Genomic DNA, 19314 nt, shown 5'->3' with positions numbered 1-19314 from the left:
TATATATGAATGAAATAAAGCACAAAACAATGTAGATGTAAACCGTTGTTAGACTGGTGTCAGCGTAGGAGGTAGCATGACTTAAGTTGCTTTAATGGAGTTCCACCTTGTATCTACATTTTTTGTTCATTTTATAAGGTTCACTTACCATATAGGCACATTGTATAATACAATTACAGACTTTCAGACTCTGTTTCTAGACTTTGTTAGCTCACTTTTACTCTTTTACTATTTCCTTGATGGTCAGGACCCCCATAAGACCACAAAAGAGCAGGTATTATTTGGTTGATCATTCTTAGCACTACAGTGACATTGAAGCTGGTGGTGGTGTGTTAGCATGTGTTGCGCTGGTAAGAGCGGATCAGAAATAGCAGTGCTGCTGGAGTCTTTAAACACTGTGTTTACTCACTGTCCAGTCAATTAGACACTCCTACCTTGTCTGTCCATCTTCTAGATGTAAAGCTAGAGACAGTAGCTCATCTGCTGCTGCACAGTTTGTGTTGGTCATCCTCTAGTCCTTCATCAGAGGTCACAAAATGCCGCCCACAGGACACTGCTGGCTGGATGTTTTTGGTTGGTGGACTATTCTCAGTCCAGCAGTGACACTGAGGTGTTTAAAAACTTCAGCAGCACTGCTGCATCTGATCCACTCATACCAACACATACTAACACACCACCACCACACCAGTGTCACCACAGTGCTGAGAACGATCCACCATCCAAATAATACCTGCTCTGTGGTGGTCCTGAGGGGGACCTGATCACTGAGGAACAGAGTAAAATGAAGCTAAAGAACGCAGAGATACAGAAGGACTAAAAAACATCTACATGTTAGGTGGAACTGATAAACAAATAAGGAGGTATATTTAATGACGCTGCTCATTGTTGTATATTAACACGGACAAAAGCTACGTACAAAAAAGGAAAACAAAGGGGGAAAAAAAACTCTACCAACATATACTCAAGTAGATTCCAGGTCACTCTACATAGCTCCCTTATGTAAGCTGCAGCACTGCCTTCAGCCTTACCAAGCAAATGCTGTTAAAGAATTTCACCATATTTTCAAAATATTTCTGCAAAATAGTTATCAAGATGTTAACCAAGTTGTTCAGAGTGGTCTGATGTAAAATGCTACATTCTAGAGGAACGTACCATGTCAGAATTATCTATGCTGACAGGACCCAGAGCTACTTCAGAGAATGTTGTAACGTGAAAAACTTCCATTCATGGCGAAAGATACACGCACTGCATTGTATGTCAAAATAGCACCCAAATAAATCTTTTCAGATTACCTTACCATTGATGACATTACATGCAAGAACAAAAAAAAATATTTTTAACTTTTAACTTAAATAACTTTATTTAGAGTGCACTTATCATACACCAATGGCAGCTCAAAGCACTTTATAATCAGGTGCTAGAGGTTAAAATAAAATCATATAAGGCACAGATTAAATTATACAGGAAAATATTAAGGGAGGTACAATTTTATTTCAATGCTAAAGATGTTTTCAAATGTTTGTGTGAAACCTTGACCGTTAACAGAAGATGGAATGGAGTTCCACAGTTTTAAAGCATAATAACTGAAAGAGGCCTTCTTACGTTTTCTGTATCCGCAGATCAAACATCACGTGGAGAAACATAAAAAGACAGACATTCTCTGAGATGTGCAGCTGCAAGGTCATTTAGAGCATTAAACAAAATGGATGTCACCACCACTGCAAAGAAATCAGAGAAGGTGTGTTTCTCTACAATGAACCATTTCATATGAAACGACTCTGAATTACCAAGATTGAACTGTGCAGGAATGGTGAAAAATCTGTGGCATTCACCCATCAATCCTTTTTGTGCTTAACCAATAAATGTGAAAAGAAAGGTTATAGGAAGTGTATATAAAATTAAATTACTTCCCATTTAATACCCTCTCATCTCAGTGCTATGGCCAAATAGAAAATGTGCAGCATCTACCACTGGGCCAGAAAGAGAGCTTCTACATTTCTTGTTTGACTGGGCCACCTGAATGACTGTCAAGCAAGTGATCTTAAAAAAAAATTGTGTAAAAAAATTTTTAAAATAATAATACAAAATTTCACTGTAATTTGTGGTACCGTTTAAAAAAAAACTACACCATGATACGAATAGCAACTTCAGTCAGCCTAAGCTGACAATGAGATAAAGACTCAATCCCATTTACTTTTTTTTTTCCCGTTGTTTTGTGTCCCCTTGCTCCTTGGAACTGAGCTACAAAGGCTAGTGGTTGAAATCTTTCCAAATAAAGTAGATGACCCTGCCAGTCTAAGTGACAGCAGAGGAGCAGTAAAGCTCAGCAACCTCACTGTCTTTAGTTAAATTTAGGGCATCATATGCTATCAGAGGGATGGGGGGTGATGTTGGGGCACATGTATCATCACCCACCCATATTCTTTGGTGATATGAAGCTGAAGTCAGTAACAATAAAAGCCTATGACAGTGTTAAAGCAACTGCATGTTGCTATTTCCAGAAATACAGAAAAACTCTTGTTCGTGGTAACCGGCTGTAGCCGTAGATTAGATTGAAAAATGCAGGACTATTCCTTTAAGAATGGCGACATAAGATCAACATCCCAGGACATGAAAGTCAAATGCATAACCTTTTCAGTGCTGTGACTAGAATTGAGAATTATGAATTCTCTTGTTCTGATCATCACAGAATAATCAACTACCTTCTGATACAGCAACCATTATTAAAATTTCACACTAATATCACTATAATGCCTAAAGAGATATGAAGTCATTTAGAGAGTGGATATGATTTTGAAAGCCTATCTAGGCAGGTTAAGATAATCATTATCCAGTTCTTAAGAAGCCCAGTTAGTAGAACCGGATAATGATTCATTTCCTGAGTAACTCAAGCATGTATTTCTTGTTGTACAGCTTCTTCTGAAGCTGTGTTTCTAAACTGTGGTCCCCACAAGCTTATTTAGGCTTACGTTTGTGATGAAAAGGGATGCACTGACATGGGAATTGTGGGCTGGTGTCAATATCCACTCTTTCATGTATCCATCTATCAATGCTGATAAATTTACTGTCATATACGCTCCAAGTTTGGACACCCCTGGTCAATTGACTTGTTTTATCCCAGATTTTATACACACTTCTGCACATTTTAATGCACAATTACTGTTCATTTACTGAACAGCACATGCTGGGGGAAACCAACTAAAAAATAAAATGACTGCTTGTGCAAGAATTACGGCACATTTTATATTTTGTGTTTTACTTTTCCCCAATGCTTTAAACTTATCAAATATATAGAAACTGTGCATTTGAACCTGCAGAACAAGTGTGTTCCCTGTAGAGCATATGCCAACTTATTTTCACTTAAAAAAATCAACAAAACATGTAAATTGACTAGGGGCACCCAAACTTTGGCATACAACTGTATATACATCTTTTACATACAAAACTTTAACTCCTTTTGGGTTACAAATGCAGTAAAACGAATAAAATACTCATATTTTAGCACAGCAGTCCAGTGTTGCCTAAAGGTTCTGCCCAGTCATGTGAAGTACAATGACCACCCATCATTTAATACTTTGTGCAGACTCCCTTTGCAAAGATAAAGGCTCTGAGTCTTCTCCTATAATGCTTAATGAGACCGGAGAACATACGGCAAAGGACCTGAGACTATACAGAAACTCTCCAGATCCTTCAGATTCGAAGGTCTGTGCCCACATGTATCTGAAAAAATTGTCCAGAGCCTTTGGAGGAAAACCAGTCCCACGGTATCACAGATCCACCACCAAACACTTAGTCCTTGACAGAAGAGGCTTTCTTCTAGTAATTCCCAAACAACTTGTGATTATACAGGTGGTGTTTCATTGTTTAGGAGGGTTTGGGAGATTTTCTAACCTCAAGATTTAGCTGATTTCTGCACTTCCCCATCTGCGATCCTTGGAGATTCTTTGACCCCTTTAAACCAGTCTTCACAGTGTGTGGGGTCAGTATAGACATACGTCCTCTTCCTGGCAAATTCTTAAAATCACAAACTCTCTTAACTTCTTAATTATTAGCCTTATAGTGGAAATGGGCATTTTAACTTTTTAGCTATTTTGTAGCCACTTGATGATTTCTGCAGCTTAACAACCTTCTGCTGTACATCAGGTCTTTCTCATAGTGATGAATGCTCATAGTGAGTGAATTTGGCTTGGGTTTCACCTCATATAGATTCCACAGTGAATCAGGAAGTCATGATTGAACATTTAAATGTTACGTAACATTTAATGGGAGTATACTTGAGGTACATTTCACTCTCATAAATTTGTAAGGGTGCCAAAAAATGTGGCACACATAGATTTAAGAAAATACTTATTTCATGATATTATTTTGTTTTTTTCTTTCAATCATTATACTTTAAATAAAGGCTAGGTTTTTGCTAATATTTTGAATTAAAAAAATGAAAAAGATCATATATAAAGGATAGTTTTATAGCTAATTTTGCTCATGTTTACAATATTTGTAGAGGGTACTATACATTTACAATGTAACACTAAATATCATTTTTTTGTACTTTTTAATTAATACAGGTCAAACAGAATTTACTAATCAGTGCTTTCTCCTTTTATTGTCATTTCACATACTGTCTTAACATTTTTAGAATTGGGTTTGTATGCAACTGTGAACCTGAAATGTTCCTAAACAGGACATGAATGCTAGGATGATTTTAGTTGTTCTGGCTCAGACCTGCTCTCTCCACTTACCATTTCAAACATTTTGACTAATCAACCATCCAAGGTCAGCTCACCACATCAGTCAAGGTCAGCTCACCACATCAGTCAAGGTCAGCTCACCACATCAGGCAAGGTCATCTCACCAAATCAGTCAAGGTCAGCTCACCATTTCAATTTTGCAGTCACAAGAGCTGCACAATTGATTTTTTTCATGTGGACTGTGTTAAACAGAATTATAGAAATCAAACATTAAAACAGCTATAGAAACCATCCCAGTTCATTAAGGGGTCACACACTGTGTGGTATGATATCTGTTGACTGTATTCAATTCCCAGCACGTATCATTTTGCAACCCCCATATCGAAAAAATGTTAACGTGCGTAACACATCTACACTTTAAGATGTGAATGAATGGGAATTTTAGCATAGGGTCCACAAAAACTGCAAAGTACAAGCGACATGAAACAGAGGTTTTCAAATTCTTCAAAAAAATATTTCAAATTAATTCGTTCAGCGGCAGAGGCAAGGCAGTACAAGGCAGGTGTCGACATCAACCTTGGCTAGACTAATTTGCATACAGCAACCTACAATCATTTGTGTCTACAGTGGAATTGACACGGCACTGCAGAGGCAGAACTGAATATAATTCTAAAGTTTTTTTCACATCTGAAAATAGTGTTAACATTTCAACAAAATGACAAAATTTATAAATAAATCAGCTTTAGAGTGCAATAACTCTTTAGCCGATATATGATGTAAGCGCTTGTCAACTCCATCAGTAACTGCAAAATTCAGGACCAAAAAGTGGATTCAAGGTCTGGATTTGAAGACCTCTGCTGTAAGGAAATAGTGAAGCAATGTGTAGGCACATCTCAATGTCACCTCTGTCCACAGCTCTCCATAAGCAGCCTTCATCTCTTCCTCCAGAACTGCAGAGAGAGCACTCTGCAGGTTGCTCTCCAGCACAGGCACACACTCACTCAGCTGCCACTCTGCACAAGATGCCGTCCTCCTGCTCGCCTCCTCCTTTTCATCACACAGCTTTCTCTCATGCTCTGTTTTGCAGTGAAAAAGGGAACCTTTTCTTCATATTCAAAAGGGACAAGAAGTCATCACATATTTCTACTAAACACAATTCAGACATTTTTTGCCTCGCTTTTAGTAAAAAAAAAAAAGACTGAAGATTAAGTAACCCAGTTACTATGGAAAAAAACTGGCAACTCATTGCTTTTTTATGTGGGGTATGTTCAAATGGATACAGATGGGGAGGAATATGCAGTTTTGCAATAAAAGCTGTCTTTTATATGTCGTCTTGCCTAAGAACTTTCTGTACCCTAAAAGATACCTAAAAAATATAAAAAATACTGAGAATTCAGAGAAACAGATGTTGTTGTGCAATTCTGTAACAAGCTGCAAATAGAAAAAAAAAAAGACTATATAATGACTCACACAAACTTTGAGTGAGCGAGTGAGTGAGTGAGTGAGTGAGTGAGTGAGTGATGTTTAGGCACACAGATTTTGATTCTTCATAAAGCTTTAGCGTTTGCATCAATAACAGCTCAGCATCTCTGTCCACTAATTCTGTTAGGTGTGAGCTAAAACTTAGTCTGAGATTCTGTATCAATACATAACCAGAAATAGAATTTCGAACAGTTCTGCCTTCAGAAATGCATGTGAGGCATGCTAGGTGCTTGACCTTCTTTGGTGTGTCCTACAGGAGGACGTGCAGCATGCTGGCTATGGCTGCGGTTTAACAGCCCAAGGTTTCCTTCTGCCTGCTCCCATAGATCTGCTTTACTCAGCGCATTAACTCCACTCAACAGAGCTTTACTGCACAGGTTCTTATCGTTACTATAGTCAAAGCAAGAAAAAAAGGATGAGAGAATCATAAAGGTACAGAGGATAAACAACCAAGTCAAAACAAGGGCTTTTCTTTAGCGGCTGATTGTAAAAAAACAATTTTAATCATGAAAAATAAAAAACACGAGGGAAAGGAAATGTGTATACTCTGCAATGTGCTTGAACCAACACAGTGTGTTTTCATTTGTTGACAAGACAGTAAAGGTCAAACAAAGTGAATAGAGTATGTGCTCACGTGCATAGGATGAGAGTGCCCTCTGGATACAACATCTGGTACTGCAGACAGCACTGCAGCACTCGATCATCATTGTTCACGACGCCCAGCCCACCTGAAAGCATACACACCGTATGTTAATACACAGCACCCTCTGGTGCTGGTGAAGCACGTACATTCACATGGACATAACAGGCTACTTCCTTTTTTGCATTATTCAGTTGTTTAGTTGTACACAAAGTTATTCTAAGTAGTTTGATGAGAAACTTCCCAAGATTTTCTTCACAGAGTCAGTGACAAGAATCAGTGGCTGCGATGCCATTTTATTTGCTACCTAAAATACCCAGTGAACCTACATGTGTCTTCTGAGTTTTATATGGAATGCTGATAATGGTAAAAGAGAGGTAAATCTGGAAAAAACATTTTTTGGTACCATTTTGCCTTCAATTGATCTGTGTCTCCACCATAAATGTGCTAAAAAAAGTGTTTCAGGCCAATACTATATTTCACTGTGAACAGTGGTTTAGTGAGAGTGTTTGATATAAGTTAGAACGAAGCTGAGTTTAATAGACATAAAACAAGGTGAGATTTTTTAAAAACAAGCTGAGCATCTAAAAAAAAGCATCTGTAGCGAAGCATCAAAAGTAGTACTGGTTTTCTTTCAATGATATATTCTGAAATATAGCATAACTGTCAAAATGAGAATATTATTAAGTTTAAAACACCCACAGGAAGCCTGGGAGGCCTGCTGCATGGACTGTCCCCAGAGACGTGGCTCTTGGCTCTTCAAGCAGCTGTAGATGTAATGGACAGCTGGCCGAGCTTTGTGCTCCACTTCCCTGGACAATTTTCCACTCTTCAGTGAGTCAAGTTCTTGAAGAACCACCCAGGGGACCAGCAGCGTAGGAAAGCCCAGGGCTTTGGCCCACAAGGGACACAAAAACAAAGAGTGACTGAAAGGGGAAGGTCCAGGCAAGAATAAAACTTTCACAAAAAGCACTTCAGGCTGAAATAATATGTCTGTGTGTTAATGTTCTGCACTTGAGGATCAAAGAAAAATTAGGCACTAGAAGTCTTGGTTCAGAAAATAGAACAGTAACACACTAAGCAAGACCCTTACAAACTTTTCAATAAACCTACTCTTTTGCTATCCATTCTATTATAAGTACACTCAGAAAGCAATCCCTCCCATCTTACCTCCAAGCCCATGAGACCTCATCTTCTTCACAAAGTCCAGATGGCTGAGGAGAACATTTGTGTCCAGCACAATGAAGAGGTCCTGCAGGTGCTGCCCATGACCTGAAGATGCCAAATGCACACACAGGAAAGACACAGAGAAAAAACAGTCATTTTCATTTGCTTTTAGAGGAATTCCACTGTTTTTCCCCCAAAATGCCTACATAATTAAATGGTTCAGAGGTAAACAAAGGTCATTTAGAGTTATGTGGTGTGAAATGGTGCATTGAGAAACTAACCAACTCAGATTTCTATGCAGAGGTGGTAAAAGAAACCAGGGGTCACAAAGTCTACAACGCAAATATAGCCATTTTATTTAATATCTGAAATGACCAGTGAACCTATGCACAATTTCTGCTCCTTCATATGCATTGCTGATTAAAGATAAAAGAGTGGTTTAAAAAAAAAAAAAAAAACACTTAAGTTTTAAGTCAATGGTTTATATTATTTACATATTAAAGATGAAATTATACAAAAAATTAATCAGTGAACTTCCTTTTTTATAATGTAGGTACAGTAGGTAATGTCTTCTGCATAAGTTTGGCAAATGGTGATATTGGTGATATTACTATGTGCCTCAGTGATGCCCTCCTCTGGTGGGTCGACATCCATGCAGGTAAGCTCTCCACAGCTCTCCACCACATTCACCTGGAGTCTCTTGTCAGAGCGGGCCAAGTGCAATTCTTCAACCAGCTGCATCTACAAATGCAACACACAGTTATGACACCCATAGAGACAAAGGCCCAATCTTATTTCCCCCCTTGCCCCTAACACTTAGCCCTACCCCTCCGTTCTGCGCGTTCACGTCTAGGGGGAGGGTTGTCCCGATTGCTGTTGAGATGGAGGGGTAGGGTGAAGTGTTGGGGCTATTCAGCCCTTCAAATGGAGATTTTTCAGAGGCGCACTACAAACGGAGGGTTACGAGAAAATTAACCCTTCATAACACACATAAAAATTGTGAGTAATACGCTGATGTCCCATTCCACCTTAAATGGTGCAGCAGTTACATTCTGGTACCCGAGGTTGCCTCACCATTTAAGATGGAACGGGAAATCGATCATGAAGCTGGCGATTAGAAAGCTAAGTTCAGCTTCATATCACCGAAGAATTCTTGGTGGTGATAATAAATAATTGCCCCCTCTTTGAAGGCGTATGATGCCCTAAATATATTTAAGCAGTGAGGAGCTGAACTTTCCCCTCCTCTGCTGTCACTGCAGGCCGGCAGGGTCGCCTACAGAGCAGAGTAGCTGTTAATGAAGTGATGTAGTTTTTTGTTTGTGCTCTTTTTTATTGGGTGACTCGTTTGACTGACTGATGCGTAAAACTGAAGCTGTGAATGAATCGTGAGGGCCCTGCTTTTCAGTCTCCTTCAGATAAACTACAAATGTCAGAGTGATATACCATTATTGCTATAGTAGGGAGACAAAGCAGGTAAACACGTCCTGATTATTTTTTCAGGCTATTTTAAATATGATTCACCTGTCCTGTCATGTGACAAACAAGTGAGACCAACACAGCTGGAGGCGGCATATTGGAAATGGCCGGAAAACCTCGTCTCGTCTGTTTACGAAAAAGTTGCTGACTACAACTGATGACGTATCGGGTTCTTGAAGGGTCGTCCAATTTCACAGGGGGAAGAGGTCAACCACTAACCTACCCCTTGTAACTCAAGGAGGAGGGTTACACTCGAAAACAAGGGGTAGGGGGTAAAAATAAGAAATGGTATTGGGCCAAAGTCTTCATCAAAGGCTACGTTTACACAGCAGGTAAAAGTGGCCCAAATCTGACCAAATTCGATTTTTTGTTTGGCTGTTCACATTATCTTTTAAATGTGATGTGTATGCAACATCAGTCTGAACAGAGCAGCTCCTAAACCGCCCCGCATGCGCAAAAGAACAGAGCGTCACGCGGCAGCTTTTTCAGAGGTGAACGATCATGACGGCCAGCGAACGCCTGTCGCTCCCGGAGCTCAGTTTCGTCTCCGCCAGCATCACAGGAGCGATTATGAACTTCCAGTGGTTGGCACAGTGTGCTCGAGTTCGCTGTTAAAAGGACACTTTACCCGGTCACGGCCACTCGGGCTCCTCCGGCCACACTCGGCCATTTCGTTCGAAACTTGTTCGAACACTGAGCGACTGCGATGAGTCTCCTCTCATTTTTGTACAGAAACATCCGACTAAATGTTTGAGTCTCAGCAGGGCGGAATTATGACGAATGTCGAGTTGGACAGACATAAAAGTCGCATGAATTCCGATCTGGCTGTTCAGACTGAGTCGGACTGCCGCAGTGTGAAAGCAGATAGCCTACATTAAATGAACTCCTGTGGTTACAAAACGCTTCAATACCACCGCGATTGTCAGTGCTAAAAACTGCGTAAGACAAAATTAGAAATAAAATGATTAACATTATCTGTAATCTGAGGTAAACTCTAAATACATTTTTGTTTGCATAGCCTACCACACCATGATGCAAATGAATGAAGTGAAAGCAGAGAAGGTTCTGAGAAAAGTGAAAGGGATGAAGAGAGCCAGAGAAGTTGACTAATGAAGAGAGAGACACAATAGTACGCCGACTGGCAGGAAAAAAAAAAAACTAATAAAATTACAGCAAGAGTGCAGAGGCTCTGTATTGCATCCCATGTCTTCTGTTTTCTCACGAGCTGGAAAAGCCATCTAAAAATGCTCTCAACAGCAAGGATGGTGTGAAATGATCACACATTAAATGACAAAGAATGTACAGAAAATGACCAGAACATGAAACAAACATGGCTCATAAGGAATGCTATTTGAAATGGAAAAGCCTTCAGCATTCATTATTGTCTGGAACAGGAGTTGATGATCACATTCAGAAACAAATACAGACAGAAAGAGAAAAGAATAGAATGATTCTTGAGAGGCTTTTGGATGTGACCTTTCATTCAGCATCAAGAAACCTTCCATTCAGAGGCAAAACGCCAAATCCTGATGATGTACACAATGAAAACTTTCTAGCACTTTAGAGTTGCTGGCACATTATGATTCAGTTTTAGAAGAGCACTTGGAGAGAGAATAGGGCAAAAGAAGGAAGGGTCAAGGTTAACACGCTATCTGAGTCCTGAGACACAGAAGGAGTTCATTGATGTCTGTGGCGCAAGAGTGCTGAACACCATCCTGGCAGAAAGAGAAACTGCAATCCATTGCTCTGTGATATGTGACTCAACACCAGACGTCTCATTGACTGAACAGAATGTGCATCAAGATGTTGAAAGCAGTCTTTGGAAGAGATTCTGTCCATTTAAAGACTTTTAAAAAGACAGGCAAGGACATTTCTGAAATTATTCAAGCTGTACTGCAAGACAGTGGCATATCATTAGAGGACAACGTTATCATAACAGAGCCACCATGTCAGGGAAACTGAAAGGCGTGCAAGCTCAGATTCTAAAAGCAAATCCGTTTGTGATATACTCCCCCTGTGCATCCCACAACCTAAATTTGGTGGGTGCACACACAGCTGAATCACGCCAGGAGGTTGCAGCATTTTTTTGGTAATGCTAATCGCCTCTACAATTTCTTCAGTGTTAGTCCAGAGTGATGGGCAATCATGAAGAAAGAAACAGGATGCTCTCTTCATCGTCTGTCTGACACTCAATGGGATGCACGGATTGCCGCTGTGAGAGTTGTGGCCACTCATTTACCATCTGTTCTTGTGGCACTAGAAGGTGTATTAGGCACATGCAACCTTACAAGTGAAGCCAAGTCTGAGGCAAATCGCCCAAACAATTATTTCAAGACCTTTGATGGTGTAGTTCTACTCACTGTGTGGGTAAAAGGTACTACAGTGCATTGAAAATCGAAACCTGATCAGGCAGGGGATATTTCTTTGGATATTCAGGCTGCAAACATCAAAGCTCTACAGGACGAAATACAGGCTATTCGTGGTGAATGGGACTCCCTTCTCACTGAAGCCTCCTTAATAGCCCAAGCCATGGAGATCCCTGCTCAATCTAAGAGGGAAGAGAAGCGGAAAGCGGAAAAGGAAATTAATGCCTGATGAGAGGAGGAGTGAAGAGGATGAGACGGTGCCGAGAAGGCATTCACAAACAATGTGTTTTTTGTTGCAATCGATAGCATCCTCAGTGATCTGAGTGCAAGGTTCCAGACTACAGCCACCATATGCGAATCTTTTGCATCTCTTCTGAGGTTGGGGGATATGTCAGAAGAACAGATAAAAGCAACATGCCGGGCTCTGACAAGAACATACCCAAAAGATCTCACAGTTGAACCTGAGAATGAGATGCTGCTCCTAAACACAGTATATAATGCCACATTTCCTCATAACCTGTCCCCTCTTCAGCTCCGTAACGCCACATATAAGCTGCAGCTACTGAGCATTTTTGGAGAAATATGCATTGCGCTGAGGATTTTCTGTACCTTACCTGTAACTGTTGCTGGTGGTGAGCGGGCTTTCTGCAAGATGAAACTGGTTAAAATCTACTTGAGATCAACAATGAGCCAGGACAGATTGAACAGCCTTGCCCTTCTCTCCATTGAAAGTCAGTTGGCACATAAACTGGACTTTAAGGACCTCATCAATGATTCTGCCACCAAGAAGACCCGTCGGTGGGCACTAACTGGGGTATAAATTTCAGTGTTCAGCACTTTGTGGAAGTCTGTTTTCTTTTTGCCCATTTTTTAATGAAAAATGAGGAGTGAGTCAAGTTTTGTTTATCTTTCATTATAAATGAAGCATTTTGTTAATGTGGAAATGGGCACTGCTTGTGCATAGGGCCCAGAATTTGGTGCTACGCCCACATATAAAAGCGTCTCTAATCGGAATTGAAAATATCAGATTCAATGTTTTTTCCAATACATGATTCAATTGCTGTTCACATTGCCACACAGATGACTCGTGAGTCACATTTGAAGAAAAAGATTGGATTTGGGCCACTTTTACCTGCTGTGTAAATGTAACCAGACTGTCCCATGACACTCACCTCTTGGTCATTGTCAAACGTTTCTGTGTGCACAGTAGAAGTACCTTGACAAACAGCCTAAAAGAGGAAAAATATTGTAAATCCAGTGATTTGTATAACTTAATAAATAATAAATAAAATACATTTTTTTCCTTAAATATTAAAAAAATTACCTAATAAGCTTGGAAAGGCTTTCAAAAAATGAGCTCTCTCTACATCACTGGACATCATTATAATTACACAGGTATGATTATAGTTTACAAAAGAGTGACTGAAACAAAAACAGAAAGAGCCCAAAGTATAACGGGCCTGGGGCTAGAGTAGGGCAATATTAAAATATATTTCATAATAAATTTCATAAATTTTGTTATTGTGACAAACAAGAGGCTTTTACGTGCATATTTTGGATATCATTTTAACAAAACAAGGACTTGGGATGGGATTTAATACAGTGGAGTTTGTGAAACATTGAATTAAAATCATTGTACCCAGAATTTTTGATGGAAGTTTTCAAAGTGGCACTAAGTGGCTAAGTTTTGTGTATCAGCCACCCCTACCTGAGGCATCAGAACATAATTGTTAAGGAGAAATCAGCAAAAAATCAACAGCCTTACTTGTTGTATAGCAGTGTTCCTTGGTGAGCTTCTCTCTCTCAGTGGACTAGACTGCCCAAGCTGGACTTGAGGTGAAGATGTTTTATGTGACTCTAAGTAGGGAGGAACTCGAGCAGAAACGTCTGTAGGCCTCAGTTTATTTCGCTGTGCAGGTGGAGAGCTCACAGAAACAGGGATGGAATGCTTTTTGATGACTGCAGATGTTTTACGATTGTCCCAAACATCTGTGTCTGTCTGTGGTTTTACAACACTAGACTTCTTTGGGATTTTGAAAGTAACTGGAAGACGGAGACATGATGACGGCTCTACACCTGAGGTTTGATGACAGGTTAAGGTTGCAGAGTGAGACTGCCCTCTTTGTCTGTCGCTGTCCTGCATTTTGGGACCGACATGCTGGGTAGCATTTGTATTTTTGATGGAGGATGAAGCCTCTTTTGAGTGCTCGCTTTCTCTTTTAATAGGACAGCTACATTTCCCTTCTGAAACAACCTCTTTGCGTAGCTCCCTGGACCTGCGGTCCACCAGCTTCTTTCTCTGCTCAGTCAACTCTGCAGACTTTCGGTGCACCACACCAACATCAACCTGCTCTGCAGTGTTCCACCTCTTGGCTGCAGGGCAACCCTCCTCTGGCAAGGATTTCCTCTTCTCTAGCTTCTTGCTCTTCTCCTCAGGAAGAAATGCAGCCTTTGGCGATCTTTGTCTGGGCTCCTCTGATGTAGACCTCCTCTTAACCAGTTTTTTCCTCTGCTCCTCCAGCTCTTTGGATGAGACAACAGAGGAAGACCTGGATGGAGTCTGGCTGCTTGAGCTTTTCCCAGTGCTGGGGACATAGTATTCCAAAGAGGAACATTTCACTGAGCTATGTGATGCTCTGTAATCGCTGTCCTGAGATATTTTGTTTCTGAACACCGTCTGCTTGATTTTTACATCTGATTTGTTTTTGTACGTCTCCTTCTTTGGACTGTCTTCTGTAGATAACTGTGAACTGCCAGAGCTTTTTCTCCTGCACAACATATAAAAGAAACACCATTCAAAGCTCAAATTAACCAAGAAAAGACAGACAACCACTTGGAAACCGCAATACTGAGACTCACCTAGACACATGCTCATGTTTTTTTCTCTCCTTTGACCTGTCAGGAGTCTCTCTGTCGTCTTTTCGCTTAAGTAATAAATAAACAGATTAAATGAGGATCTTTAGAAAACAAGCAGATAAAGAAGAGATAAGATCAGATAAGCTTTATTGTCATTCACATCACATGTGGTACATGAGGTGGAATGAAACATTGTACTCATGGTCCAGTCAACCCCCAAAGTGACAAACTTAAAAGTTCAACCAAACTTTGTTTTGAGACTTTCCTTACCTTCCTTCTGTCCTCACAGGGAGGTGTGGGCGATCTTTTCCTTTCTTTCTTATGCTTCTTTGCTTTAGATTTTTTTTTTGTCATTGCTGTTGTCTGTGACATACAAACAAGGTTTTAACATCAATCTGATGGGACCTGTATGCCGCTCAACAAAGAAACTGGACAGAAATACAGGTCAGTTCTGCTTCAAACTGGACAGTTTTCAAACTGAAGAACAGCTTTCTTTTGAACGAATACTAGCCAGTAGAAAAGGTACTTTGTCCAGCCTCTGTCAGTCCCCAGTTAAATAACATTTACGTGAACTGCTTGCATTAACTAAACGTATAAGCTGTCTACTTTTAGAGACATGGAGAACACTTCTACATGGATAAAGGTATTTGTGTTAGCTATCAGAAAGCCCACTTTGGAAGTCACTCAAACTGGCGTCCAGACTTATTAGACAGCAAAACTGATTAAAAATCATGAGGCTTACAGGGAAATTCCACCAGTTTTTCAAAATATCTACCTAATTCAGTTGCTGAGATGTAAACAAAGTGGTGTAATGTGAAATGGTTCATTTGCAGACTCATATTTCTGTACAACGATGGCAATAAAGAGCCAATAGTTCTGATGTCTATAACACATAGCCATTTTATTTATTACACATATCTTTTGAGTTTTTGTAAGCAAGTTTTCTTTGAGGACTGTTTTGCCTTTGAACACCCCTCATGTATCCCTCCACCATGAATCAGTTAAATTAATTAATACACTGGGCCAAAATGTTATCATAAAACAACTGTAAACCAATGTCACAGACATGAGGCGAAGCACTCATGGGCATTTTTGATGTAATAACTTTCCTATCAACGCCACAGTGAACAATTCTGGCTCTGTAAGATTCTTTACAACAAGACATTTCACAAGAAACCACTCTGAATGACTGTGTTTACATCTAAACAATTCAATTATGCAGAAACTGCAAAAATCCGCTGGAGTTCCCCTTTAACTCACAATATAGCACTGAACTCAGCAGCTAACAGAGCCTGGCTATTGTAGCTAACCTAACTACCTAAGATAACTGAGCGATTCCAGCGTCTTTACTAATACATGGAACTATAATGTAGCCAGCGAGCTGACTAGTAACATTACCCCAACTTACTACAAACGGTCAGCTGTGAATTTGTCATTATTATCGTCACTCCTGCTCTTTGCAACAGTGAGAGAAACAGAAGTGACATTTGCTAGCCGATGTAAAACCCGAGACGAGCGGTCGAGCATAACCTCACAGTTTAACCTGCTGGTATTTTACACACGAATGTAGTGTAACTTTAGCTAGCTAACGAGCTGGCTAATATTTTGAACGGATGGCAACGGAAAGCTTTATTATTGTTATTAGCAACTAGCTAACTTGGCTACAGCACACAAGACAAAACGTGGTAAGGAAGCATTTCTGCTCACAATTAACTGGAAGAATGTCTTTGATTTCACCGCACAGTATCTGAAGTTCTCCTTCGGTCACAGCGATACTAAACGGACAAAAGTTCACTTGCCAAAGTTGGACAGGACGCTGTGGAGCATTTAAGCTTGGTAGAGCAGACCGGTCACCAGCGGCTTGGAACGGAAGCTCCGCGTATGTAAGAGTTGTGATTGGTGCGCTGTGTTGTTGCGGACTGACCAATAGGAGAGCTCAACGCTGGTTGCCTAGTGTGACAGCAGATCACTCAGTGAGGAGGCTTAACAAGATAAGTCAGTGCACAGTGTACAACGAAATTGAGCAGCAATCCAACGGCACTTTCTATATAAAAAACAACTAAACATAAGGCTAAAATATATAAAGTGCAGGAAAAAATGTATAAAAATCTTAAATATAAAGAAAAAGGACTATAAAACTATATATTCTAAACAGACACTAGACAAGTGAGGTAGGAGTTAGTTATTGCACATTCCTTGGATAGCTTATAGAGTCATATGATATTGCACATCTTAAGAATTATTGCACAGAAATGATATAGATTATAGATCACACGCTCGAGAACAAATGAATGATAAATAGAACAGGTGGAGCGGAAAGTTGAGCATTTAAGCTTGGTAGAGCAGACCGGTCACCAGCGGCTTGGAACGGAAGCTCCGCGTATGTTGTGATTGGTGCGCTGTGTTGTTGCGGACTGACCAATAGGAGAGCTCAACGCTGGTTGCCTAGTGTACAGTGTTCTCTGAAGTCAGTGCCAGTGAAGAGCTGTAGTGGTGCTCAGTCACTTCTACTGAGCAGTGTTCTATAGAAAGTCCTTGTCAGTGTGTGTGTGTTTGGAAGTCCCGTACGGCTCTGGGGTGAAAACTGTTTTTAAGTCTGTTTGTCCGGGATGGGATAGACCTAAATCGTTTACCAGAGAGCAGCAGGTCGAACAGATGATGTCCCGGGTGAAACGTATCCTTCGGGATGTTGGCAGCGGTTGCTGAACAGGTCCTGCAGGCAGGGCAGCGGGCAGTCGATGATCTACAGTGGGCGGCAATGATCTTCTATAGACCAACGATAAATTCATTTTTACTGAATAATAATAACAAATATAAATGTGCGGTTCTCATCGTGGTGCTAGGTTTTACCTTTAAGACCAGGAATGAAATAATCGTATTTCGTTAAAAATATTTCTTATCTCGGCATTAGGGAAATAAAATACGTCATAGTGTTAGAATCAGTCAAAGTGGGTAGGACTTTTAAGTGCGCGGCGTGTTTTAAGAGGAAGTGACAAAGAAGTCTAAACTTCGGCAGTGCTGGACATTTATTATTCGCCATTCAGGCCAGGAATAATTCTGTCCAAAATGTACTTTGGAACAGGGCCGGGTTATGAGGAGCCTGGCCACACCCTATCCCCCCCATTATATCAAATACAGGACTGTTAATCAGCAGAGGGCGCCCGCGAGCGAGTCCTCAATGAATGGGAGTGAATGGAGCTCAACGGCTAAAAACGATAAGTTAAAATAGTTTCTAATCAGGTACCCAGAACTTTTTATTAATTTTAGAAAGTAGAAGGATGTATTTAAAAAAAAATCAAAACAAAGAAAACTCACTTATATATTTCTTTTTTTCTACAGCAAACGGGTTTTGGGCAGCAGGAGGCGGGCTTTACTTCTAGTGTGATGATTGATCGGCGAGCGGAGCAGCTCATTGGCTGTTCGCGCTCACTGACGTCATGAGGTGCTGTTTTAAACTCCTATAGCTCGAGTTTAAAAGCTCTTAAAATATAACAGCGGTGTTAAAATGTTTTATGATGGTCACTTCAAAAATGATTGCGTTCTTTTACATTCAAATGTTTAAGCATTTAACTATGATTTTGCTCAAATGCTCCAGATCAACCCATTCATTTTGGATTCACTCGGGAGCGCCCTCTAGCCTTTAAGAAAATCAGAAGATATTGCAGTGGTTATTCTCTTTCTCTACAAGTTCTCTGATTTGGAAATGAGTCTTGACCAACAAGGGGAACTTGTGGCTTTTCCATATGAACCGTTTCCAGCCTTTATACACAGAAATGCAGGGATACACAGTTAAACTAGTATTTTTACACTATTGAAACATTTGCATATGTTGACAAAATTTTAAGTCAGATATGTTGGATGATGGCTTTTATTTATTTTTTTTAGCCTTTTGGAGCTTTGAGCATGTGCATTTAGATTAGTATCTCAACATTAGTTTTGAAGTAAAATGGGGGTTAAGGTGAAAGATAAGTTATAAAATAGCTGAAAATGTACTTTTGAAAGAGGTAAAGCACAATTTCTATGCCACATTAATACACACGCACATTTTCTAAAACGCTAATCCTTCTGGGTTGCGGAGGGAGCTGCAGCTTATCCCAGCGGTCATTATGCAGAAGGCAGTAAACATCCTGGACAGGTCACCAGTCTACTACATTAACTAAATAATAATAAATAAATAAATAAATAAAAAAATAATAATAAAAAAAAACACCTGAGTGTTCCATCTTCTTCAGCCAGCACATTGTTCCTGCAAGGACAAGCCTTGGAGTGAAAGACCACTTGCTCTGGGGACAGTCATAAATACTTCTGTCTACTTCACTGTCTCATTTCAATAGGAGTGAATTAGAGTTTAATTAACACACAGGATTAAAGTTTTAATATAGCTTTAACCTCAGATTGTAATGTAATTCATCATAACTACAACTGAAAACAATGAAAAAGTACTGTACATTTGTCATACTCGAGATTTACCATCCTGCCTCAGTATTCACAATTAATAACTTCATTTGCTTGAACTTTTGTGAAGTTGAACAACATCTTTAACTGCTATACTGTGCTTTAGAGTTAAAATGAGTAGAGACCAATGAGTCCACAACACCTAAAATGAACTTTATGGTTACACCACTAAGACAATCTCATA

General features: G+C 40.0%; 1 protein-coding gene across 3 annotated transcripts in view; it reads right to left on the bottom strand.

Annotated features, from left to right (window-relative positions):
- Window positions 1-16545, bottom strand: part of swt1 (SWT1 RNA endoribonuclease homolog) — a 50840-nt gene extending 34295 nt beyond the window's left edge. For 2 of the 3 annotated variants that reach the window (XM_017718041.2, XM_017718042.2), the window contains exons 1-11: window positions 16383-16538; window positions 14946-15038; window positions 14679-14743; window positions 13585-14587; window positions 12992-13048; window positions 8589-8718; window positions 7981-8082; window positions 7513-7701; window positions 6805-6898; window positions 6406-6560; window positions 5592-5764 (exon numbers count right to left, since the gene is read on the bottom strand). In XM_017718041.2, the coding sequence (XP_017573530.1) occupies window positions 5592-5764; window positions 6406-6560; window positions 6805-6898; window positions 7513-7701; window positions 7981-8082; window positions 8589-8718; window positions 12992-13048; window positions 13585-14587; window positions 14679-14743; window positions 14946-15029 (2052 nt within the window). In that variant the 5' untranslated portion in view covers window positions 15030-15038; window positions 16383-16538. Of the gene's footprint in view, window positions 1-5591; window positions 5765-6405; window positions 6561-6804; window positions 6899-7512; window positions 7702-7980; window positions 8083-8588; window positions 8719-12991; window positions 13049-13584; window positions 14588-14678; window positions 14744-14945; window positions 15039-16382 lie in introns of all 3 variants that reach the window. The other variant, XM_037538009.1, reaches the window with a different exon arrangement.
- Between the last annotated feature and the right edge of the window lie 2769 nt (window positions 16546-19314).

The sequence above is a fragment of the Pygocentrus nattereri genome, chromosome 4 (genome assembly GCF_015220715.1).
Source record: "Pygocentrus nattereri isolate fPygNat1 chromosome 4, fPygNat1.pri, whole genome shotgun sequence".
Classification (NCBI taxonomy): domain Eukaryota; kingdom Metazoa; phylum Chordata; class Actinopteri; order Characiformes; family Serrasalmidae; genus Pygocentrus; species Pygocentrus nattereri.
The sequence above is the reverse complement of the archived record's forward strand: the minus strand, read 5'-3'. Positions and strand labels throughout refer to the sequence as shown.